Below are 24486 nucleotides of genomic sequence, written 5' to 3' on the forward strand. Positions count from 1 at the left end.
CACAAAGAGTTGTCCCAGACATATAAAACAAGGGACGCTCTGCGCGCATGTGCGCAGCAAACGGCACGCCAAGACGCAATATCTGCGATATCCGTTGTACAATCTAACTTTGACTCCACACTGCGAGGATGACTTTGTCCGATAAACGTCTCGAGACGGTCTTAAGCGGCGAGTTAACAAGGCACCCATCTTTTCTTCGACGCCTGATGCGATCACATTAAGCTTGCCCGCTGCTGTCGCTAGTCTTCTTGATGGCAGCTTCCTCGTCCTCCCCGGGTGAAGGGGTTTCAGTTCCGGCTTCGTCGCCTTTCTGAGGAGCGGGTTTCGCTCTGATATCTTTCCATTCAACGCCAAAAGCAAGCACAAATGCAACGATGGCTGATGCCAGCGAAGCATACTATTCGGTCATCCGTTAGCTGATGCCTTGTTTGCATCGACAATATTGTTGTTTTCTGGTGCGATACATGGAACTTACAAAGACATTCGTGATTGCTTTGTTGTATGCCCATAGTACAGGCTCTAGCTTCTCGGGGAACGAGCTTAACGTCGTCTTCCGAGCATGGCCTGATCCGGCATTTAATAATTGCTGCACTTGCTCGTCATTAAGACCCGCACGTCGGTGGAGTGACTTGACAAGCTGGTTCTGAAAGATTGCCAGGGCAATGCTCTGAAACACAGAAGCTCCGAAGTACTGGAAGAACGCCACCGTCGAAATGCCGACAGGAATCTGTTGAGGTTTTGACGCAAGGGAGGCTTGAACTGCGAGCAGTGGTCCTTGCATAGCTACTCCGCTCATGCCTTGGAAGACTAGGTACGTGATCCATTTTGCATGGGGCGTTGAAGTGGTGAGAGTAGTGTAGAGTCCTGCCGCAATCGCCATGAAGCCGACACCGACGAATAACCAAGGGTTATAGTAGCCAGTACGATTTACTGTATCGCAAAATCAGCTCCAATGGTCTCATCAGATCTCAAAGTTTGGTAAATTGACTCACTGATTAACCCTGAAATAGTAGCAGCGACAATCTGAGTGCAGACCACCGGGAGAGTCATGACGCCGCTACGGAGTGGACTGGCTCCCTTGATCACCTGGAACCATTCAGGCATGTAGTAAATGTTGATAATATAAGCACCAAACATGAAGGTGCTAAAGAGACAACTCAGTAAAATCGAACGGTGGAAGACGATCGAGAACGGGATCATGGCATCGTCACCTTTGCGATACTCCCACATGAGGAAGACCGTCGCAGATCCAGCGAAGCCGCACAACAGCCCTATCACGGTGGCCGACGTCCAAGGCCGCTGGTGGCCACCCCATTGTAGTGCCAGAAGAATCATAACGATGGTTGGGATGAAAATTGCGCACCCGACAATGTCAATTTGCAGGACCTTCTGCCCCAAAGGTGTTTTGTCGGAAGCTCGTATCGGTGGGTGGAAGAACAAGGCCAACGCGACTAGTGTTACCGCCCCTACGGGAAGATTGATGTAGAAGCACCATCTCCACGATACCTTCGTCGTTAAGGCGCCTCCAATGATTGGACCGGTGATAGTGGCGACTCCGAACAGAGAAGAGAGGGCGGCAGTGTAGAGGGCACGTTTGGAGAGTGGGGTCACAATGGCGAGGATGGACAAACTGCCAGAGAATATCCCTGCTGCCCCAGTCCCAGCAACCGCTCGGCCAAGGATGAACATATTAGAGGTCACGGCTGCACCACAGAGCAGTGAGCCTAGAAGGAAGACGCCGACAAAGACGAAGAAGGTCCATTTGAGGGAAAACGTGGCATACAGCTTTCCTGACAGAGGCTGCAAAGAGCACAGGCAGAGAGGGTAAGCTGCTCCATACCAGCCGATGTCTGTGGTAGCGTTGAATTGCACTGTGATTGCCGGGATAGCCTGAGCCGCAAGTTAGTCCTGACGAGAGATGTACATTGTCGGAGTGTAGGACGCACCGTAGAAATGACAGCGATGTCCAGAGCAAACAAGTAGATGGCAAGACCAAGGCCACCGAGAACAAGGTAAAGTCTTGAGCCAGTCAGATGGTGAGCAGTCTCCGAGTATTTGCTGCTGATCGATCCCTGGCTTTTCGAGATGGTGTCAACGTTCTCAGTGATTGAAATTGACATATTGGTGTCTCCCTCGACTCTTTTAAGCGGGACCATGTCGTTGTCTGAGCTGATGCGCAATTGATCGTCAAGTCCTAGAAGAGTGACAGCCACAAGGGTCAGATCGAAAGGGGGTCCTGATAGACAAAGTAGGCTTTGTTACCATTTTCAAGGAAGCAGAAATGAAAGGTCGAGGTCAAGATATAGGAGGGTTGAGGCTCCCCTGACCGCGGCCCTTTCGAGCATTGCACAGGCAACAATCTCGGGCACAAGCGGCGATAAGACGAGCCGGAGAAGAAGTGGACGCCATCTCCTTTTCAGACATTGATGTGACTGGAACAAAGTGGGCGTCGCAGAATCGAGGACTTGAAGGACAAGGGCGGGCAAAGGAAGGCAAGGTGAAGTACGGAGGACGGAGGACCTTGTATGGAAGATGTGTGATACGAGGAGAAAGCAAGAGAAAGGAAGCGGCAACGGACAAAAGAGGCCCCGGTCGTCTATGTCGTTGTATTGGTTAGGCCACGATTAGAGCCGGCACGTGATGCTACACGTGATAAGACATTCCGGCTGGAACGGAGATGTCCAACTCCTTTCCCGTTCCCTCTGTTGCCAAATGCATTTGTCCCTCGACATTTCTGTCAGCGTTCGCCCCTGTCCCAACAGTGACTCCAGACCGGAGCGGCAATGAACGGAATCGGCAATTCTGGAGCAAGACGGAAGGCTTGTGTTCGATGCGTTAAGGCCAAAGCAAAATGCTCCTTCAGTGGCGGGCAAGGTGTCTGTGACCGTTGTCGAAGACTGAGACGGGATTGTATGCTCGAAGAAGCTCCCCGGCGCCCGAAAGAGAAGCAATCCACGTATGACTGCCCGCGAAGAAGCCGACCCCGACCTCCTTCCCTTTTCATCGCACTCACAGGGGGCTAGGTCAGGTCTAACGGAGCAGTAGGAGAATCAAAGCACTCGAAGAAAAGGTCAACGATCTTCTGACATTGCTCACTCCTGACAAGAATGTTCTTGGAGATACGAATGTTACAGCCATAGCCACTACATCAGCACCACTGGAACAAGTGAACAGTGACAATGTCTCGTTTGCCTCGACCACGAATGTGCACAGCACCAAGACCTGTGCACCACCGACCGCGGACGAGAACCGACAATTCGACGTGATTGATAGCGGTGTGCTGACAATGGCAACTGCTAATGCCCTCTTGAAGAAATACCAACAAGTTCATTCGCAGTTCTTTCCGTTCGTAATAGTTGCTCCAGAAATCGATGCTGCTACATTACGGAGAGACGCCTCTGTTCTTTTCCTGGCCATCACGACGGCGTGTCTCGAAGAAGACCATGCGGTTCAAAGACGGCTTGGTGTCGAGCTGAAGAGGATGCTCTGCGAGCGGATACTGATCAGAAACGAGAGGAACATCGAACTCTTACAAGCGCTGCTCGTTCACCTCAGCTGGATCCATTACCACTTCCATCCCATGAACAACAAGCAGTCATATATGCTGCTTCAAATGGCGATCGGCCTTGTTATGGACCTTGATCTTGACCGGTGTCCCGCGCATCGTGATCAGAGAGTGGGGAGTAATTTCTGCAAAATGAATCCAGAAGCGAAGTTGCCAACACAATGCCAGAGGACGACGGCTGAAACTCGCGCCCTTCTGGGTTGCTTTTACCTTTGCTCTTCGTAAGTACAACTCCATGTATGGCCTTGACGAAGCCGGTCTCACCAAATCAAGCATGGCAATGACGCGCAAGGAACTCGTCATGAGGCACACCGAGTGGATCGAACACTGCTGCCATGTTCTTCGGGCCGCGCAGGAGACCGCCACGGACGTGTATGCAATAGCTTTTGTCGGCGCCAAACGCCTGGCGCAACAGATTACCGAGAGATTCTCATACGGCGATCACACCTTCATCCGATTCCAGAGCGATGCTGTGATACAGATGTCCCTGAATGGCTTCAAGAAGGAAATTGCAGAGCTAGGAGCGAGCTTTGCATTCTCGGCCGCACAGGAAAATTGTGAGTTGACCAGATTTTAAAAGTGTCTTGCCTATTCCTACTCCCAGTACCCACGAGGGGAAAGTGATTGCTAACGACGTGGGATACCGTTCAAAAAAGATGTGCTGATGGCTGAGCTGAGAGCTTTGCCGGTCATTATGCACGAGGTCGCCTTATATCGCGATCCGGCAATTGCATTACAGTCGACGATTACCACCTCCCATCTCTGGGAGCTGCTGACCTCGACCCGAGCCTTCTTGGACTATTTCCTGAGCGTACCGACAGACGCGCTGAGACATCTACCGGCCGCGTTCTTCAGCTTCTCCGCGTACGCGCTGATCGTCCTTTCGATGATTGCGCGCCTTCCCTCGACAAGCGGATGGGACAGCTCGATGGCCAAACACGAGGCGGACGTCCTGAATATCGCGCAACGTGTGAAAATCAAAGTCGGCGACGAGCTCACCCGGGCGGGCCACAGCGTGAGCACAGAACAGAAAGACGTCTGGGCATTCTTCGGACGTGGCATGGGCGGCTTGATGGCGTGGCATGAGAGGTGTGAGAAGGAGAGCGAAGGGACTGTAGCAGCAACAGGAGGCGGAGAGAGAGACTACGAGCTTCCGATCAGCGAGTCTGGTGCACCCTTGACCACGAGGTGTGCCGTGGCGGACATGATGACTCCGTTCAACGCATTGCGCTTCCGCAAGCACGTCCATCCGAGCACTGGTGGTGGTGTCCCGAACGGACCCCAAGGGGAGAATCCCAATGCTGCTTCAGGCGGAACTGCATTCATCGGCGGCGGCGTTGGTGGTGGCGCCGATACCCAGCCCACAGACATGGGGACCAGCTTCTGGGACGACGAGGTGTGGCAGTCCATTATGGATGAGTTTTCGATGTTCCCTACGAGTGCCGGCTTCCCCACTGGACCAAGCGTACAGCATCAGGTGGAAAGATTGCGGTGGTGAGCAAAGGGCTGCCCTACAACGGCAGACAGTATGCTGTACCGAGTAGTGTCCCTGGGTTTGCTTCAAAGGTGCAATTCCGCACTACCTAGAAAGTTCTCTCGGTGTCTCGTCACCTGCTGAGCAGTTGTGGTGCATGAAGAACTAAAATTACAAAGTAGTTCGCAGAAGAGGATACCGGTCCATCACAGAGGAACGATTCTATGTTCCTTCCACGGTCCGAGGCCTCAGTAACAATATACCTCACCACTTGTTCTCCTGCCAGTTTCAGTATATCATCTGGTAGCCCGCTCCTAGGATTTGCAGGGCCAAAAGCAGGTGCCTGGAAGGCGTTCGCAACCTCGATCGGGTTCAGTGTCACCTTGTGCCCCAGCTCCCAGGGAACCCCCCGTATGCTAGCAGGACCAACAACACACACACGCACCAGAGTAGATGCGACCGCACCAAACATCTAGCCTAGTTGCGTCTGGTAATATTCCTCGGTTTTATACCGAGTTGCTGGGACAAAAACTCCGGTTGAGTGTGAGTATGAATCCCATGGCTCATCTGTATCTGCCCGACTCTGACGGTTGGATAGATTATGTGCAATGAGGAAGGTCAGTGTGTTCACTCCAACCATAAGGTCGATATTGACCTCATGGCTTGGCCCTAGTTGAATGTATGTGCTGGTGGAGCGTTGGAAGAGGATTCCATCGATGATTGTACCCTTTTTGACGATGGCCGCAAGGGCAGCAATGTTGAAATACTTGACGTTCAACAAGACTGATGCAATACTGCTACCAAAGGCCCAGCCAGGTGTGGTGCAGATGCCGCGGCCATCGTCGCACCTTTTCATTGCTCTTCTCCACCAGGATACAGCAATCCCCTGTGCCACTTCAATCGCGATGCAGACGCTCGCACCACTGTTGCATGTGGGCAAGATGATATTGGGAGCGATTTGCTTAGACCAAGAGGAGGCGGGTGTCTCGTTGGAGGCGACTGAAATCATGGTCGCAACTACAGAAAATACCAGCACCATCAGGAGACATTGTAGAGGACACGGTGCGTCAGTGACCCAACACCGGATACAAATAACGCTGCACTATGTGAAAGAGAAGATACGTTGACTTTGCCTAGGGAGTCTCCATAATTTGATATCCAAAGGACGAGGGCGACTCGATCTCATCTCCTCCTGATTTGGGCCATTGACTCCTTGCCAATTCCTGACAGACAGCCTTCATCGCAGCTGGCTCCTCAATGGGCACGATATCACCAAGTATAGACCACGTCAAACAGGCTCGGGCCAGACTGATTTGGAGGACTGCCAATCGCAATTGCTGTCGATGGGAAGGCGCTCACTTGTCGCAAATGTAAATTGGCCACGCGTGGATGGCGTCGTCCAAATAGTCCGCCGTTGAAGACTCTGATGGCTTTGATGGCTTGCGAGCGAAAGAGCAGATCCCTGCCGGTAGCTGTCATGAGGTGTATCAGTATACATTCCTGTGCAAAAAGCAACAGGTGCGCTGATTGAGTGAGGAGAGCAGAAATCATGAGGGTGTTCACACAGTGGCTTCATCCTTCAGCTGAGTCTCCGCCACGCCAGTGCAATAGCTCTACATTCAGGGGTATTCAGAACCAGCCCTCGTGGCATCGACTGGTGGCTCTGAATAACAAGCGCCACTGCTCCTGCTGTCATTTCCATCATAGTCATGGCTCATAGAGCACTTCGGCGTCACCGGATGTCGCATGTCACAATCCAGAGGGTAGCAATGAACATTTTGGTCGCAATCGACATCCCGACTCCCAGAAATGCAAACCTGCAAACGGTTGTCCCAAGACGGTACTGGTAGACCTTGCAGAACTGACTCCTCTAGGCCCGCTATCCCAAAAGAGACCACACTGGGTTGGTATTGTCCCATGTTCATCTGTCTTGACCATTGAACTCCACCAGATGCCTAACAATATCAAAAATCCCACCATTGTCCTCTCTTTCAACGCCCACCTGGCCGGCAGGAGAATCGATTCTCCTCCTCAATTCATCATCCAACAATGCCCGTAACCTCGAAGCCAGAACACCAATCCTAGCCCACCCTCTCAACCTCAACCATCCATCGACTATAACCCCTCGTCCCGTTATATCGACCTCGATTGGCCCGCCAAACAACAACAGCCCATATGGGTTCAACGGCGTCAAATCCCGAATGAACGTTTTGCTCGTTTCCATCTTGGCGAAGTAACTCACAAAGTTTGCGTTGCCAGAGAAGCCTTGAGCGTCGAAAAGAACGCTGCTCGGGTGCACAAACACCCTCCCGTTTTCCTCGTTGAAATATTTGATCGTTTTGGCATCTGGGTCCAGTTCCTTTGCACCGCTCATGGATGCGATGTATTTCTTATCGGGCATTTGGATGCGTGCGATTTGAGGGTTTAGTGCCCCTGCGATTATGGCGCGCAGGAGCATGATGTTGCTTTTCTGTCGGTTGTGAAGGGATGAATCGCTGCGGTAACTGGCAGTTAACAGGCCAGTTTCAATGAGGGAATCGAGCAGCTGTCGTCGGGTTGAGTCAATGTCGCGGAGAATCTGCTGGGACAACCATTTCGACGAGCACCAATTCCGCACTTCCCCGTATCGCGAGGTCACAGATACCTCTTTCCACTGTTCCCATGCTCTGTAGTCGACAATGAGGTCGCCGTCCGAAGCGGAGAAGGACAATCTCGCCTCTTTTGCCTCATCTCTCTTGTCGCGCGACGAGATAAAAGGGCTTTTCGTTGCCAAGATGGCAGCAATTGTCAGACAGGGTTCCACACAATCAAATAAGACACCGAAGATGAGAAGTTTCGCGCAACGGAGGTCAGCGGGTACCATCGCCAAGTAATTCCCGAGACCGGTCAAGCGATCATTCTCCAAAGCACCCATACGCTGCAGGGTCTTCAGTGCGGTAGCGACAGCTCGACTGTCAGGCGGCGATATGGTGCTTGCCAGAAATTCTTCCACATTGCGCGCTGAACCAGTCGCTTTGACCGAAAGACACAGCTGCTCCAACGGCGTTCTGACCATTTCTGGTGCTGAAACATTCGCCATGTTGGCTTCGACATTCCTGGTGAAGAGCTTGTAGCATTTCCCCGCGCGGACTCTGCCTGCTCTACCACGGCGCTGTTTACAAGCAGCCTGGGAAGCCCAGACCTCTTCAAGACGCACGATATTTGTGGCAGGATCGTAGTGAGTCTCCTTGACTTTGCCGGTGTCGACCACGGCGACAATGTCTTCAATGGTGATTGATGTCTCTGCAACGTTCGTGGCGACAACCACTTTTCGTTTTCCCGCTGGCGGCTGTCTGAACACCAATCGTTGCTCAACAGGTGTAAGTGAAGCATGGAGCGGTAGACTATATATATTCGGCATGCCGGCAAGACTCCTAAGACAACGATCGATTTCCAGAGTGCCTGGCATAAAGATGAGAATACCCCCGTTTGAGCCGTCCAGCTGCTGGTCAATCTTTTGCACAAGAGAAGCGATCAGCTGGTAATTGATTCCAATTCCAAGGCTTTGGATTGCTTTGCCAATATGAGGTTCGTCGTCTGACTCCTGCTGTGATTCTCTTTTCCCGTTTCCCACGAGCCGCACGACGTCATCTAGGTAATAGTCCTGGACCGGGTATGTACGCCCTTCGATGTGGACTCTGCCAACTCGATCGCCACCAAAGTATTCAACAAAAGTGTCAGCATTGAGTGTGGCGCTCATCAGTACAATCTTCAAATGGGGTAGTGAAGGTAAGGCCTCACGCAGCAAGGCCAGAAGAAAGTCCGTATCAAGAGACCGCTCATGGACTTCATCGATGAAGACGTGGCTGACGTTCGCCAGGGCCGATTTGATACTGGGAGAGCTCTGGAGACGACGGAGGAGAACGCCCGTGGTTTGGAATGTGATTCTCGTTCTCGAAGAGACCTTTGACTCTCCCCTAATGATATACCCCACCTCCTGGCCTTCTTTGTCGCATCGCTCCGCGCTGACACGCTCCGACAAGGAGAGAGCAGCGACTCTCCTGGGCTGTGTACAAATGAGATTGACAGAAGAACCTCGCATATTCTCGATAGCGCTGTCCAGTATGAATTGGATTGCTTGGGTACTCTTTCCTGAGCCCGTTTCCCCTGTAATGAGAGTCACTTGCGAGTTCTCAACTACTCTAGCAATCTCCTCTTTTCTGGACCATGCAGGTAGAGTTTGCCGAGCTGCATTCATCGTCCGCTGTATTTCTGAGCTCTGACGGGTTTTCCAAGCCTCGAATATCGCCTGGTTAGATCGGTTCTCCTTAGAGTATATTCTTTCTGCCGTTCTCGTGTGAGTCGAATTGTTCTTCACTTCATTCTGGGTCTCCACTAACGACTTTCTCATCGGGCCAGGAGCTATCTCCAAGTCACTCAGCCTTCCAGGATCTTCGATGATGTTTGGCATCGAGCTCTCTAGCCATTCCAATAAATTGAATACCATCGAGTCACCGAGCAGATGTTCTTGGGCATATCTGACCGCTTTTTTGGTTGCACTCAGGCGAATGTAACTCGGTATTTGTGGTGCTTCGATTGAGATGACGGGTGGCTTGTTTGGATAACCGGAGGCCGGGCAGCGAAAGTGAAACGTGCCTGAGAAATTTGAACTAGGGTCAGCTCGGATAGAGCATCGGCCTGCATCTGACAGCTTGAACCTCTCGTCAAGGATGGCCTCTAAAGCCGTCATTTCCTCACCCCAAACGTGCGTGTTGCTTTCCGGCTCCACAATTGACTCGACCTTGAACGGCACAAGTCGTGACTGTAGAGCCTCTGCTGCGAAAGTTTCATTTCCCTCGTTGTCGCGTAGGGCTTGAAGACATAGCTGGCTCGGATATCCTCCTTCGCTCAGTCGCTTTACCTTGGCGTCCGTTGCAAGGTCGCTGGTAATGAGAGTGATTCCTGCATTGTAACCAGGAGGAAAACTCCATGTGGGTAGACAATCTTCGGGAACGTGGATGAGAAGCCACTCTAGTGTTTCCTCCCGCGTGCCACAGTTTTCGAGAGCTTCTTGGATGTGAGAAGGTTGAAAGCCAGATCGTGACAGATCGGACACAATAGATTCCCTATCCGCCTTGGAAATGTGAAGTCCGTTCTGGTTCCAGATACTTCGGCACCTGATCATTGACTCAATCCGTTTCCGAGCCTCCGGTCCTAGCTCAAGCCGCGGTGCTCGGTCCCATGCTTTTGACGTCCCATTATCAGATCCCGGACCGATCAAACTTGATGATCCAGTTTTGGGAGGTTGTCGCGCTTCTTCCTCTTTTCGTTTCTCTCTGGCAGCCTTGATTTCATGTCCCTTGGATTCTGCAGCGAAGGGGTCTGCATCATATTTCCATGCCCTACCATCTTTAACATCTTCTTCTTTCAGACGCTGGAAGTCGCCTTTCCAGAGGTCACGATAGGTTGGGGGTAATGCCATTGCCAAGTTCTTCATGCTAGACACGCGAAACAGAGCATAAGCCGCCGCGAAATGGCGGGCTTCAAGGGCTGTTGGCTGGTCTGCGAGATGGGCATGAGTTGCAGGAAGATGGAATGGGGGGAGTTTCGTAATAGACCCCGTCTTTGGATCTGTTCTTGACAGCACAACCCATGACCGGTGAAGCTTTTCGCCACTGCTGCCTGAAGGAACTTGCCGGCCCTGATACTCGGGCTTGTTCCATTTCTCTCGCTGGCAGTGCTCTGACAACAGATTAACGGGCAATTTGCCGGTCCATGAAGCTCCTCCGATAATCTTTTTCACATCAGGCCGGGGTGGAGCTCCGTCAGGTTCTTTCTGATCTTGTTTCTTTTTTTCATTTTTCTGCTTAGTGAAAACTATATGATCACTGTCTGGAACTGCAGGTGTTGCTTTTTTGGAAGAGCTACTCTTGCCGGGGGCAGAGCCTTTCTTAGGTGCCATATGGATCGAATTCGCGAGGTGACGGCTTCACAAAGCTGCAGAAGCCAGCAGCTCAGGGACAGGCGATATATGCCAGCGACTGACTTCGACAGTCCTTACCGTCAGCACGATTCCAAGGACTTCAGCAAGCGCGACGATTGTACAGCGAAGCACTATCACAAGTAGAGTGTTAGGAATCAGGTATTGATATCGGGCACTTTGCCATGATGGATTTTCATCTTCAGCCGCGATCCGGTGGAGGCCAATGTTCAGAATTGGATTCAGTTGACTGAATGAGAGCACAACTCCTGGCAAATGCGGTCGATAGCAAATGAGGCGAAAATTATGCCCCTTCTCGGAAGACCTGCCCAAAATAATTGCCAAGCAAAATCCTGACCAGGCTGTCATTCAGCTTTATCTGACTGGAATCCCCTCGCCCCCTCTTTGGCAGCCTCTCCAGCATTGGACTGTCGACTTCCAGGCACATACCGCTGGCTCAAGAAACTTGTTGTATTCGCGTTTCCTCGAGGTAGTATCTGCATTATCTGCCCTAAAGCATGTGTGTTGCCTAGTGATTATTGACCCCACTCTATCACGCCGAGCAACGCGGTGGTTTCCCTGACAATGTGGTCTCCGCCACATCGCTCTCAAAAGCAGAACACAAGCTGCGATGATGATGCCCATGAGTCATTCCAATATTCCTACAGAAGACCGAGAGGAGGTCATCCTCAGCTTCCTTGTTTTTTTGTTCTTCCGGTCACTCTGCCATGGATGCCAATTACTTTGTCATAAATTCGTGTGTTCTCGTCAATGATTCCCACCGAACACTGAGAAGCTCTAAACTGGAGACGACTGAATACTGACAACCGAGCCACAACATGCCTTCGATCTGATGATAGCACGAAAGCTCATCCAGCAGAGCGCCAATGATGTACTCCCAGCATGAAGACGTCGAAACTCCGCCTTTTGAGCGGACGAGTGTCTGCCGTTCGGCGAAAGACGGTTTAAATTATGATTTGTTCGAATGATGTTCTCCTCACATGCGAAGATAAGGAACGCTGTCGTAGAATGAAATCATCGTGGACTGAAGGAAAGATGACGGTGCAACCGCGTCTTCCAAGTTGAATCCTCTCTGGATTTCGGTCTCGACGAAGGCTGATGCTCTCTTGTAGCGTTTGTCGCAATATTTGTTGAACACTGCATTGTGATGTTTTCGCGGATCCTCACAACATTCCAGTAATAGACTGATCAGTGGTTTGAGTTGGGAGTACGTGTAACTGGCATAGTAGACATGATGAGCGGTCTGTGTCGATTAGTAAGGGTGGATTATCTGTTTGAGCCGCCGACTTACCCATGTGCCTTTCCGGAGCATGATGCGTGCGAGACAATGCGATGCCGCCGCTGTGAAGCTCGGGGGACTGCCGATGAACCGTTCATCCATCAAGGTCACTTCAAGGAAATATTTAGCGAGCGTCCTCGTTTCCAGGTCATAGTCGTCGGCCTTGCTAATCCGGCGCAAGAAACTCATGGGCCCGGGCCAGCCAAGTTCGAATTGAAGCATGGTAAGCATAAACCGCTCGGCTTTGAGAATCTCATCCACACTGTAACCACCATCAACCATGTATACAATTTCCTGGACCGACGGACAGTTGATCTCTTCGTATTTTGCCGCGATGAAAATGGCCGTTGCACCGACAAGCTGGAGTTTGCCGAGAGAAACAACCTTGCACGACAGGAACCGGTCGATGTAATTAACGGTAAGAAAGAGCGTCTCCGGTAGCAAGTTGAACCGGAGGTGAACTTGGACAAGCCAATCCATCAGAACCGCGCGCATGGACCACTGAATCTCATGCTGATTGTCCATGTAGTGGGCGTTGGGAAGCATCTTCACCTCGAGCTGTCTCATGTAGTCAAAGATCTCCTCCCCATATTCGGCAACCATGCTCGTGTCGTAGCTTTCATCTTCCACCTCCTCAGGAGAACGAGTGGCCTCGACCAACTGTTTTGCTGCAGCAATCTCCTTGCGGGCACGTTGGTTCATCTGCGGGAACAGGACAGTCGTAGCTCCGCCAGTGGTGTTGTCACCGCGTGATCGGAATGACCTGGCGGTCACATAATCGTCCTCTTCGTAGTTGTCGTCATCCTCTTCATCCCAGTACTCTTCCTGCTCGAGTCGTTGCTGAATGTAGGAATGGTGAGGACTCAGTGGAGGGATATTCTCGACAGGATTCACGAGACTTGCCACAGAAATCTGTTGCGATTCCTGTCGAACAGCGGTAAGATGGTGTTCCATGGACGGGAGAGAATCTCTGGGGAGAGGTCGATCGCAGAGCTGTTGGGAACGTTGCTGAGCAATATTGTCTGAGGCACTGCAGCCTGCATCTTTCACTTCTGTCTCGCTGGGCTCGCTCGATAATGCAGGACCTAAGTTTACACCTTCAATGCCAGGTAAGCTGGTATCTGAATGCAACTCTTGAATGTCTTTCACTGGCTCAGTGGGAACGGCAACAGACGGCGGTGAAGGGAGAAGGCACAGGCGAGACTCTACTCCAGCATTCGCTGAGCTTGGGCGCTTCCCTGTTCCTATCACATGCCCGTTGACTGGCTCACTCGACGTTATTTCCGTCTCTTGAAGCACAGCAAGACGATTGTCTTTGAAGATGGTGGTATGGCGTTTGGTCAATGTCTTTTTCGTCGCGGCAGGCTGCAGTGCAACTAAGGTTTCTGTAGAGGTGGGATTTGAAGAGGCTTTAGATGTTCCATAGGTAGTTGCTCCTGCAAGAATGGTTTTCAGCCCTTTTTGCGCGGGCCGGAGCAGCGCAATCGACCTTCTTTGCTCGAGGGGCTGGCTAGGTTTCACCAGGGCCTGGAGACTTGGCTTGGTCTGGAGTGTTGAATCATCTTTGCTCGGCCTTCCAGCAACAATATTGCTCACGTCCCCAAATGCAGTTCGCTTCGCTGCGGCCTTGAGCCCTTGGGCTTCAGCAAAAGTAGTTGTAAGTGCTGGACTCGATTTATTCCGATGATGGATTGTTTTGGTGACTTGGCCTTCGGGAGGGACATTCTCGTCGTTTCTGACGCGTATTGGCCGCAGTGGGCGCTGTGGCTATCAGAGAGGTGTATGTTAGCCCTGATGTTCCAAGACAAAGCAGTGTGGATTGCAGTGTCGGCAGAGCAAACCGCAGATCGACACCAAGCGAAGTGGTAGGTACGCAGCAGAATTGTTTTCCTCACCTTCACGTCCATGCTGAGCAGTCTGAATGCTTGTGACAGGATGTGGAAGTATTTCGAGCTGGGAAGGGCGATTGGTTCGTGACGCCCCTAGATTTTGCAAAGCGCGACGGAGTCGGGCACATTCAGTCGAAGAGAAGGGAAAGGAAGGAAGAGTGTCGTGAGAGGGTGAGGACGGTCCAAGACAAGGCAGGAGTATCAATGCAGAAGCTATGGCTGTGGAAAGGAGCACAGCATACGGGTTGGTCCTGGCAACAAACAAAACAGCATTATTATTATTATGGGATTATGCAAGGTCAAGGAACTTGCATGTAAACATTATTGCGATCGGCCATTGGGCTTCCGCCCACGGCTCTTGCCGCCCTTAGCTTGCCCCCAATCACACTAGTCCATTTTCAGACATATAAACACTTCGCGTCCTCTAAAGTGCTGCACTTTCAGCTTTTTTCGACTTTGACAGCGCCACTCGAGGCAAATTAGGTAGCAAACTAGGTCTTCAGTACTGATTAACGTGGTATAAGAGGATCATGTACATGTTTCTCCTAATCCATGCCGCAGCTTGTGGTGAAAATTGGAACAACTGCATTATGACGTCAACGCGTCGCGCAAATCGCGAGATCACGTGTGAAGGTGTAGAGACTGACAAAGCTGTCGGCCCCGACTCTCATTCAACATATTGATTAAGTCCCTCTCGCATTCTCGTAATCCTATCATCAGCGTGAAGAAAGGGTAATTCCGTTGGTGCATCGCCAGTGGAAAGAAGAGCCTACTTCAAATGGTCCCCCGGCAGGTGGCGAAGGCCTGCAGGGCTCGGACTTTCCTTCTAGGCGCTTACTCAATCTCCAACGATGTCATCGGACCGCAAAGGACCCAGAACACGGATGACATACGAGGTACTAGGTTGTTTGATACCGCACAGGATTTGCGCTGCCCGGCGCTCCATGTTCTGTCAGGTTGGCCAGGCAATGTTCGGGCTGATTTCGCGATATGGTTGACATTCAGAGCGATGCTGTATGATGACTGGGAGAAGCATTCCTTCCTTGTGGGCAGACTAACACACTACCGGGTAGGTTTCCCGTGACCTGTTTTGGTTGCTCATTGCGCTCCCATAGTTGGGTGAGATACTGGTCCAAAGCACACTTTCCAGAAGAAGCCCGAATTGAATATCCCGCGGACATATGTGCGACTCGAGATGCGACCAACCCGAGGTTTCGGAGTTTGTTGCGCAAACTCTGATTTTGGCGGTCCAAGCATGTCATTTGCAGGGCATGTGATGGCCCCAATCCCATTGATCCTAATTGCGCCGAATTGCGCTTACTACAGGCAGACTCCTATCTAGAATGTTTCAGCAACAGAGCCCATCAGTCGGACCCAATGGAGAACACCTGGGTCGCATTAGCATTGGGTCCTTTCCAGTTGGATGATATAGCCCATGCGAATGGAATGTGGGGGATGCGACCGAGAAAAATTCGTTAATCTCAGGCAAAGCTAGCGAGCTGAAAAGTAATGCGACCTCGACCCTTGACAACGACCACCATGACGCTTCTAGGAATAGCAATGGCATCCGGTTCGGAGGCTGCAGATTGTTGGACATGTACATACATATCATTATATCAATGCACAAGCACAAGCGCCATCACGTTATCAAGCAGATTGCGCCTCGTCTGAGGTCGCCGCCAGTTCCGCCATCCCGCCAAGATCCTGGTCGGTATGGGAACTTGCAGGTTGCAACATGGCAGATCGCGAAACGATAGCCATGTCGTTGCCGCCGTGGCGGGCTCGCAACGAGTCAAACCCTGAACTAAGACGGTCTTTATCAGCGGAGCCCAGCAAGCCATCTGGGCATTTGGTCAAAAGGAGCGAGGTTGACAGTGGGCAAGGGCTGCACGGAGAACCCTGTGAACATGGGAATGCATCCTGTGGCAACCACTGCGGCAGCCCACGTTCGAGTGGTCGAGGGGATTGGTCGAGTGACGGCGACGGATGCTTGCGTGTTCTTGACGACGGCCTCTTAAACGGCCTCAAACGGCACCACCAGACTCGTTGCCAGTTGGACGCTGGACTCCACCGCCAACACGGCTCAGCAAAACTCACAGGTCGCCAGCCTACAGGCTCAGACCGCTGACGCTTGCTAATCTTTGCCATACAAGTAGTGGCCATACAAAGCTCGCCAAATCCGCTACCGCTCCGGCCGCCTTCTCGAACATCATTTCAATCACCGAGCAGGTGAGGGGTTGGTCTTCTTTCTTATTCTTGTTACTCTTCGCAAGTTAGTTTCCAGCACATCGCCGGGCCAGGCTCGCCATTACTGCACTCACTTTGCCGAACCCTCAGCTCCAGCTCCGCCCGCTGACTGCCTTATGGTTCTACCCTCATTGCCCACCCTCCGTGATTGCCTGGCCTCGGCCCCGGCCCATACAAAAATCAAGGCATGCTCTCAGCCTGCCAGTCCCGAATGGCCAGCAAAGACACCGCTTCGGGTCGTCACCTGGCACGGTTAGCTCGTAGCCGGCAAGACAAGCCGTCACAAGATGGTGCTCATGAGCTCGAGACTGCTCAACTCATTCTGGGAAAGTCGTAGGCAGTCGGAAAAAAGACACGCAGTGCGCAGTGGAATGTTCTATCTCGTAGTCACCGTACTGTACATCAGACACTGAGGCTTCCTTTGCATTTTCGCTCTTGTCGCCATCGTTGACTTCCTTGTCGCAATTGATTGACTTTGGAATATATTTGTGACTTGTTCGGAATAAATCACCTTCTGCACAATACACAGTGCTTGGACACAGTGCGAAAAGCCACGTTCTTGTGGTACGAGTACGTACTGGCGTTTTGTTGGACCGGGGGTGGGCCACCAGGGCCTCGTTTCACACGCCCGTTGACTATTGCAGTATCCCAAGCCTCAGTCCTCAGGTCTCAGTCCGCACCTTGACTTCCTTTCTTCCCTTGGACCTCTCTCCTCCCACTACCTCTCATTTCCACTCATCCAACCGCTTCGAGCGCCCATCTGTGTACCAGCGAGAGAGGTTCATCGATCTATCTTTCCTCTCGTGCACTTTGTCGCCTGCCGGATCCCCCACCGTCACCGCTGCGAAACATTACTGCAGTCACCATGCTCTAGCCCTCGACGATGCCTTGACGGTAGAGCCGGATGCTGTTGCAACTGCCGTTGCGCTTCCTCTCTTCTATCTCGTTTTCGTCTTAGCATCATCGCAAGTGTTCGCACTTGTCATCTGAAGCCTCGACCTATTGTAGGTTGCTCCAAATTGGACTGGGGACTCAAGCCCATTGTCCTCGCAACCGACCTTCACCCTGCCTAGTCACCATGCTGAATTCGCCCACTCCTCTCAAATACCATAACCTATCGCTAGGTGGACTTCAGGCTAATTATTCCATTCAGTGCCTCCTTCGAACGAAGAACGTGCCAGGTCTCCTCCATAAAGCCCCCTTCGCCCGAAGCGAACCCTTGATGAGCCCTCCAACGGTGGCAGAGGTATAACAAGACAATCACCTATATCAAAACCATTGAGCGCTATGCAGGTCTCCAGCCTGCTCTCGGCCGACGACCACAAGACTTCGAAGATAAAGATGCCTCCCGCCAAGTCCATCTCCTTCGAGCTCCTGCTGGACGAGGGCTCCAAAACAAGGGCAAGAATTCCTCTGAGAGTAGTGCTCAATACGCATGACAGCACGGAGTCCATCATTACTACAGTCAAGAACTTCTATGGAATATATGATGGGAATGGTGTGAGCTTCGAAGACGCATGGGGCAACACTCTCATTGCCTCATACGACAATCTCGGCCATAACTCTACCGTCTATGTGCGCATTGTGCCGGCTCCTCAGGCAGCCTCGAATCCGTACACACATGGCTTACATGCCGGCGAGGGTGGCTACGAACCTAGACGTCGACCCAGTTTGGGCGAGCCCTTTCAGATGTTACCACCTCATATGCGCGAGCAATCGCACTCGCCCTCCAGGCCTGCTTCGAGAGTTGCTCGTAAGCGAAGCATTTCTCCATCCCAAGGGAGAGGTCGTCGAAGTGCGTCGCAACAGAAAGGACCATCCTATGCCAGCCGGGGCTCAAGCGCCAATGGAAGCTACCATGAGGAGAACGGATATAGTGACAGTGAGGCCGGGCGCAGCTCAATCTCGGGATCCAAGAAAGCTAGAAGCGAGCAATTTGCTAGCTCTGACATTAGTACTGCGAACGTCCTTCAAGATGGTCGACGTGGACAACCCATCTTCGACAGTTCGGTGAGTTCCCGGCTGTCACCTTCTCTCGGCTCCTTACTGACTTGAAATTCCAGACCCTTCCTCTTTTTGTTCCTCCCCAGGTCCCAGTGACTGCTTCCCAGTCCTCTATTTCGCCTCAGCGACGTTCGCTCCCACAGGAAGGCCCTTCACCCCTGCATCCTCCAGGCCAGAAAATTTATGGACTCCAACACGTCCCAATACTCTCTCCGCAGAGCTATGGACCTAGTCCCAATCCCTTTGGTGTTGGCGACCGGTCAGCGGGCGCGGAAGCCGTTACACCTATGCCCCAGCATGGTCACCGGCTGCGTGACCGATCTAGTATGCAGCAAGGGCATGGGAGACAAGGATATACCGGAAACGGAATCCTCCCAACCCCGGACCCCACCGTTGCAAGTTGTATCTCAGACGAGGACGTGGCACGTACACTCATTGCCTTAGGCGATGCATCCAACTACTCTCATGGGCGGACCTCCAATTCGACCATGGACGAGACCTTCAGTGGTGTTGCTGATGCGGCTTCATCAACTGGTGCAACAAGCGACAGTGATGAGTATAGCGATGCAGAAGGGGGCCTCCCCAAACATAGGAAGTATCTTGACGATGAGGATGAGGAGTATGCTCAAGACAGCACTAAGGGTGATCAAGAGGATTACGAAGGTCTGCCCAAAACCAAGAAGATCAAGACCAAGATGCATGATGGCCCATCTAATGGGTATCGACCAAAGACGACACCGTCAATGAAGCATGGGAAATTCTCTAAAGTTCGGCCAAACTCCCTTCCAAAGATTGCTAAACATCCGACGCAGCCGGGGCTTATGAAAGCACCGTCTGCACCAGCCTCCGCCGGCCAGGTCAGGAAGTCATCTAGTTCAAGCCTCAACTTCCAGCACCAGCTCGCTGCGGATGAGGAAGATCTGTCTTCGAAACCTCGATGTCAGCGATGCCGAAAGAGCAAGAAAGGCTGCGATCGCCAGCGGCCTTGCGGACGGTGCAAGGATGCCGGCATTGGAATTGAAGGGTGCATCAGCGAAGACGAAGGAAATGGTCGAAAAGGGCGATATGGCAGGCACATGGGGGTTCCGGTCAAGAAGGTTGCCGAGGGACTTTTACCCGAACAATCAGACTTTGTCATGGCTGCACCAAACATGTTAGCTGACTCAATTGGGATCCAAGGCAGTCCGGACAAGAATAAAAAGAGAAAGAGGTGAGTAGTAGTCAATGGGGCGGGCTGAGATTGTGTCAAAGCAAGAGTACAGGGGGGATTCGTCAAAACGAAAGGAAGCCAAAGGGAAGAAATCAGAGCCACCAGGGAATAGACTGGGAATTAAGGGTTGACAAAATTTTTTTGGATCCAAATAGGCCGCAGGGCCACTGTGTGACGAGATTGATGGACTGACAATGATGCGACCAGCTCCTTTTGTGTTTTTGAATTCGTGGTTGTTGAATGTTCCTTGACTCGAGAAGGGGTTGAGCAAAGCTCGTGTTGAACCAGCTCTATGGGGTTTCTTTTGTCTTGTCTCGTTTGGCGGAGGAAATGTGCGCATCTTTGTGATCTATTCTTCAACGCAAGGGGATTATTCCTTAACCACCGGGCTCGGAAGAATTTATGAATGTACGAAATGAGAAGGGTCCTGTATTTTCGAATGCTAACAGGAAAGTCGACTGCCTTTCAACTACCATTAGTATAAGTTCCCGATGCAGCCTCGTCGCATCCGATACCGTGGAGGGCTGAAGGTATTATTACCCCACCCACGTGACAAGGCTCTGAAGTATTATGTAATTTTTGCGGGGAAATTTCAAGGAAAGAATACCTCTAGAAACCAAAAAAAGAGTGAACTGAACAGTCAAGTTCTCGGATAGATGTTGCCCAAGCCAAGTTCTTTACAATACCTTGCGAATTCGACTTGAGATATAGAGCCGGACTCACTCTACTGGACGATCGAGTTGATATTGACCTGATCAACTCACTAATCCCACCATCAGGCGAAATCGGCTCCCACAATTGCTCCTCTCTGCCCTCTCCAACGTTTTCACTTAATGGCCTTCGGACGCGTAAGTCGGTAAAACCTCTTCGGAAGGCGGCGAAGCCCACCACAAGTCACTTGCCATGCCGGACGGAACAGCATCCACGCCTCCGACCGCAACTGCCAGGGCTACTCCTCGCGGCGGCAGCGCAAAACCGAGACCTCGCGCAGGAATCCAGCGGAAGACGAAAGCTGAAAGAGATCAGTTCGCGAAAGAAGAAGCCGAACGGCAAAAGGCCCGAGCCGCTGAGCATGAGGTTGCAAATCGCGGTGCGAGGGGAGGAAGAGGGGCGGCTCGTGGAGGCAGAGGTGGTGCCGCAGCTGGCCAAAGAGAAGGACCGGTGGGAGGCGGAGGTGTTTTTGGGGCAGGATCTAGCACAAAACCTACCGCCAAATCGAGAACAAGCTATGAAGGATACGGCGAGCTGCTAACAGGTCATCAAGATGTTTCAGCGCTGGGCAAGGATGCGACAGCAGGCTACGAGAGGTCTGGTCAAGCAGGGACTTCCACTGGTGGTAAAGGCGGCACATCAAGGACCGCAGAAACCCTCGATGTGGACACGGATGATGAGCCCGATGATGAGGGTAAACGAGACATCGAGCGCATCTGGATTTCTAGCGACGAAGATGAAGAGATCGTCGCATCAACCCTGAGAAAAGGGAAACAAAAAGCTACAAGCACTGGCAAACGAATGCCTCGCATAGGGCTGGGCCTGCGACCAGTCCGTGCACCTCGAACATTGGGAGAAGAGGAAGAGCAGGAAGGAGACACCGCAGGCTTAGCCAGCAAGAAAAGCCGCAGCGCTGTGGGGCCAAGAGCCGACACTGACACTCAAGAGCTCGATAAGCAAAATGAGCGAGATGAAGGTTCCGAGGACGAGGACAATGAATTACTCCAATTTGTCAAAGAACAACCCTCCAGCCCCGAATTGAAGAAACGGACGCTGAAAAAGCAACTTGCTGCCGGCAAAATCGGTCGGGATGTCAAGGGGTCTGCGACAGAGACGATCGAAGAGCGTGCGGAACGAATGAGAGCTATGCGTGACGTCCACAAATTGAGAGATCTATTCGTGACAGCACCGGCAGCAGATGCGAAGATGGAGGTCGACGACGAGGACGACGAGGAACAGCCCGTGACCAGTCTCAAGGACGGCAATCTGTTTCTCTTCCAGCTCCCACCACTAACACCCTTCCTGGTCGATTCCGCCGCAATGCAAACAAATGAGACAGTAGTCAAAGTCGAGCCGACCACTGGTGATGGCATCACGACTATCGACCTCGACGCTCCTGACGTAGGCGCAATGGCCTCAAACACCATCACCGATCCCGAAATCAAAGCTGATCCCGACGCCCCGGCTAGACCCAACCTGCAAATAGACAGCTTGCTCACGGCGTCCGAACCAATTCGTCTGCCCGCGGGAGTCGTGGGGAAACTCCATGTCCACAAATCCGGGAAGGTCACCCTGGATTGGGGCGGGACTGATATGGAAGTCCGCTATGGCACCGAAGTGAACTTTTTACAGGATGTCGTTCTCGTAGAGCCGGGGCAAAATCAAGAAGGCTCGGCCCAGGAAGGAGACGGGGCCGCAGACAGAGAGGACGAGTACGGGGACAGTGATCTCACCAAGGACGACGACGGTGATGATAATGATAGTGGTGGGAGGGAAAAGAAGAAAAAGGACATCAAGGGCACAGCCTATGCATTGGGCCAAGTAAAGAGGAAGATGGTCCTAATACCGGACTGGGCCAAGTTGTACGATTGATTTTTTTCCCTTCCTTTTTCTCGATTGATCCGACGAGTGTCTGATTGATTGACTGGCTGGATCTACCACATCTACTGAAATGGGATGAAATTCAGGTGAATGAAATGGATGGACGGATCAACGCACATGATCCCCCAATGTCCTGGTTCTTTTTCACGAGGGAAAAAAAAAAAAACAATCACCAAAAAAAAAAAAAGAAACATGAAATCGATTCGACTAATGAGAGGATCTTTCAAATGATAAAAAGCAAAAAGGGAGGAGGGATGGCAGGCAAATTGTGTAGCTTCCTGGACCTTTACCTATGTACCTGTACCAACCTACGTGGGGTGCTTGATTGCTCGATACCCCCGCTGGGAAATTTAGCATAGCGTGGCATGGCATAGCGTGGCATGGCATAGCAACGATGTGGGCAAGAACTTGGAATCCATGTACGGAGGATGTATCCGTTAAAACAAGTATTTGGCGACAAGTCAGCCTATATACAAGTATATGCTCCATCGTCCTGTGTCCGAGATCGTGGCTCCCTCCGCCGTACCCAATTCAAGCCTGTAACTGTCGCTTGACCTCGCTGCCAAAAAGATAAAAAAGTCCTTCCCTGAGGATCAGAATGTCGAGAGCACGAGAAATAGGCTCGGTATACCGCAGAGAAGTTCCTCGCTTGACTCGCCCGTCGCCAACGCCCTTTGAATTCTCATTCCGCCCTCAAAACAGATCCAGTAGTATATATGCAATTGTTCGTCTTCGTGTTTCAACATCGAGTCCCCCAAGCCCAAAACCGCCGCTGGGCATTTTGTTGTATATGTGTGGGATTGCTGTCATTTACCATCCTCAAGGATTTTGAGTTCTCCAAAGTTTCGTCGTATCACCCTCTATTTACAGATGACTCACGCACATTGTAGCAATGCCCACAGCCAGAACAGCCAGTGTCCCTGCGTGGGCAGCGCGGCGCGCATCGTTGGTGGCCAGAAGTGAGTCTGCCTCCTCCTGCTCTTTCTCGGGTGGCAAGGCATCCACGTAGGTCGTAGCGGATAATTCGGCGCCCTCGTCAAGCAAAACAGCGTGTTCTTCTTGCCCCATTGTCGGCTTCCCCATCTCCTTGTTGGACAACAACTCCATCATCTCCTTGCCCGCTTTCTTTAGCTTCTCCATCCACGGTGTGGTCTCTGGCCCTCCAGTATGTCTCTCATTCGTGTTCCCACTGCCTTCCTTCATGGTGTGACCCTCTGCCAAAGGAGCCTGGGTCGGCAAACTTCTCTTGCTCCTCACCTGGCCCACAGTGCCCGAAATGGTCCCCAACCCGATCGTGCCTGGACCAGCGCTAGTCCATTGATCCGGAATTGGCGCGAAAGTCTGGGTATACACAACAGGCACTTGCGTGAAAACACCCACAGCAACTTCGCTGTTGATGTAGTATGTCGTGATCGGACTAATTTGATTGATTGCCGTAGGAGCAGCGGCGGCGACGCCCTGGCCCGTTACTTGACGGACTTTTAGTTCAGGGACTGCGTTGGCGTCGAGACCGAGGGGGAGGATATGGTAATCATTTTCTTCTTTGACAGGAGACGGCGTAGGTGTAGGCACTGAGGATGCAGGTGAAGGTATAATGGAAAGTGGTGCGAGAGTTGCGATAGGAATCCAATGGACTGTGTCGAACTCAGAGGGCAGAGGCTGAATGTCGTCATTGTCGATGGGTGGGTGGATGTCCAAGGGAACGAAGGCACGGGTTGTGCTGTAGATGAGGGAAGAGAGAAGGAAGGTCGTGACAGTTTTGGTGGACATTGTGCCGCGAGAGGTGGTTAGATATGAGTGAACGACGTGCTGAAGGTGCAGTAATTCGCTATCGCTGTCTCGATTCACAGCATACCCGCCTTCTCGGGTAGTCGCTGGATTTGACGTCGTGTGTGTATCTTCGATAGGATTGCTGGTACAGAGTAGGAGGACAGGACAAAACAAAACCCCAAGTCAATGTGAGAGCAGAATTAGAATGTCGCGAGGCGGAAGCGAGTACTGGGTAGCTGACATCAAGTCAAAGCCTCCACGGTGGTCGGCGACGGCGCTGAGAGCGGTGTTGCAATGCGGACACTCAAGTCGGGGGCTAACAGCTGCTCACGGCCATGCATGTAACCAAACAAGAGGCGGTAGCTGCTGGTGAGGGACCCTGTGAGCAAGAAAGATGAGGAAAGGAAAGAGGCGTACAGGGCTCAAGCGAGGGCTGTACAGGACAAACAGGAACACAGAAGAGCGAGTGCTGACGC

General features: G+C 52.0%; 8 protein-coding genes across 8 annotated transcripts; 3 read left to right on the forward strand and 5 right to left on the reverse strand.

Moving 5' to 3' along the window:
* Positions 1-217: 217 nt before the first annotated feature.
* Positions 218-2120, reverse strand: A1O5_01734 (uncharacterized protein; the record flags this gene model as incomplete). Its single annotated transcript, XM_007742350.1, has 4 exons — positions 218-397; positions 476-930; positions 993-1890; positions 1947-2120. 4 exons carry the CDS (start codon positions 2118-2120, stop codon positions 218-220), a joined length of 1707 nt encoding a protein of 568 aa, XP_007740540.1.
* An 838-nt stretch (positions 2121-2958) lies between these two features.
* Positions 2959-5063, forward strand: A1O5_01735 (uncharacterized protein; the record flags this gene model as incomplete). The annotated part of the gene is made up of 4 exons (XM_007742351.1): positions 2959-3023; positions 3046-3676; positions 3708-4122; positions 4222-5063. The coding sequence occupies 4 exons, from the start codon at positions 2959-2961 to the stop codon at positions 5061-5063; spliced, it is 1953 nt and encodes a 650-aa protein (XP_007740541.1).
* A 448-nt stretch (positions 5064-5511) lies between these two features.
* A1O5_01736 (uncharacterized protein) lies at positions 5512-6048 on the reverse strand (the record flags this gene model as incomplete). The annotated part of the gene is made up of 1 exon (XM_007742352.1): positions 5512-6048. One exon carries the CDS (start codon positions 6046-6048, stop codon positions 5512-5514), a length of 537 nt encoding a protein of 178 aa, XP_007740542.1.
* A 912-nt stretch (positions 6049-6960) lies between these two features.
* On the reverse strand, positions 6961-10980 carry A1O5_01737 (uncharacterized protein; the record flags this gene model as incomplete). Its single annotated transcript, XM_007742353.1, has 1 exon — positions 6961-10980. The coding sequence occupies one exon, from the start codon at positions 10978-10980 to the stop codon at positions 6961-6963; it is 4020 nt and encodes a 1339-aa protein (XP_007740543.1).
* A 1015-nt stretch (positions 10981-11995) lies between these two features.
* A1O5_01738 (uncharacterized protein) lies at positions 11996-14205 on the reverse strand (the record flags this gene model as incomplete). Its single annotated transcript, XM_007742354.1, has 3 exons — positions 11996-12262; positions 12311-14065; positions 14194-14205. 3 exons carry the CDS (start codon positions 14203-14205, stop codon positions 11996-11998), a joined length of 2034 nt encoding a protein of 677 aa, XP_007740544.1.
* A 3570-nt stretch (positions 14206-17775) lies between these two features.
* Positions 17776-19652, forward strand: A1O5_01739 (uncharacterized protein; the record flags this gene model as incomplete). The annotated part of the gene is made up of 2 exons (XM_007742355.1): positions 17776-18444; positions 18498-19652. The coding sequence occupies 2 exons, from the start codon at positions 17776-17778 to the stop codon at positions 19650-19652; spliced, it is 1824 nt and encodes a 607-aa protein (XP_007740545.1).
* An 899-nt stretch (positions 19653-20551) lies between these two features.
* A1O5_01740 (uncharacterized protein) lies at positions 20552-22231 on the forward strand (the record flags this gene model as incomplete). The annotated part of the gene is made up of 1 exon (XM_007742356.1): positions 20552-22231. The coding sequence occupies one exon, from the start codon at positions 20552-20554 to the stop codon at positions 22229-22231; it is 1680 nt and encodes a 559-aa protein (XP_007740546.1).
* An 873-nt stretch (positions 22232-23104) lies between these two features.
* On the reverse strand, positions 23105-24010 carry A1O5_01741 (uncharacterized protein; the record flags this gene model as incomplete). Its single annotated transcript, XM_007742357.1, has 1 exon — positions 23105-24010. One exon carries the CDS (start codon positions 24008-24010, stop codon positions 23105-23107), a length of 906 nt encoding a protein of 301 aa, XP_007740547.1.
* Positions 24011-24486: the final 476 nt, after the last annotated feature.

The sequence above is a fragment of the Cladophialophora psammophila genome (assembly GCF_000585535.1).
Source record: "Cladophialophora psammophila CBS 110553 chromosome Unknown aczJe-supercont1.2, whole genome shotgun sequence".
NCBI lineage: Eukaryota > Fungi > Ascomycota > Eurotiomycetes > Chaetothyriales > Herpotrichiellaceae > Cladophialophora > Cladophialophora psammophila.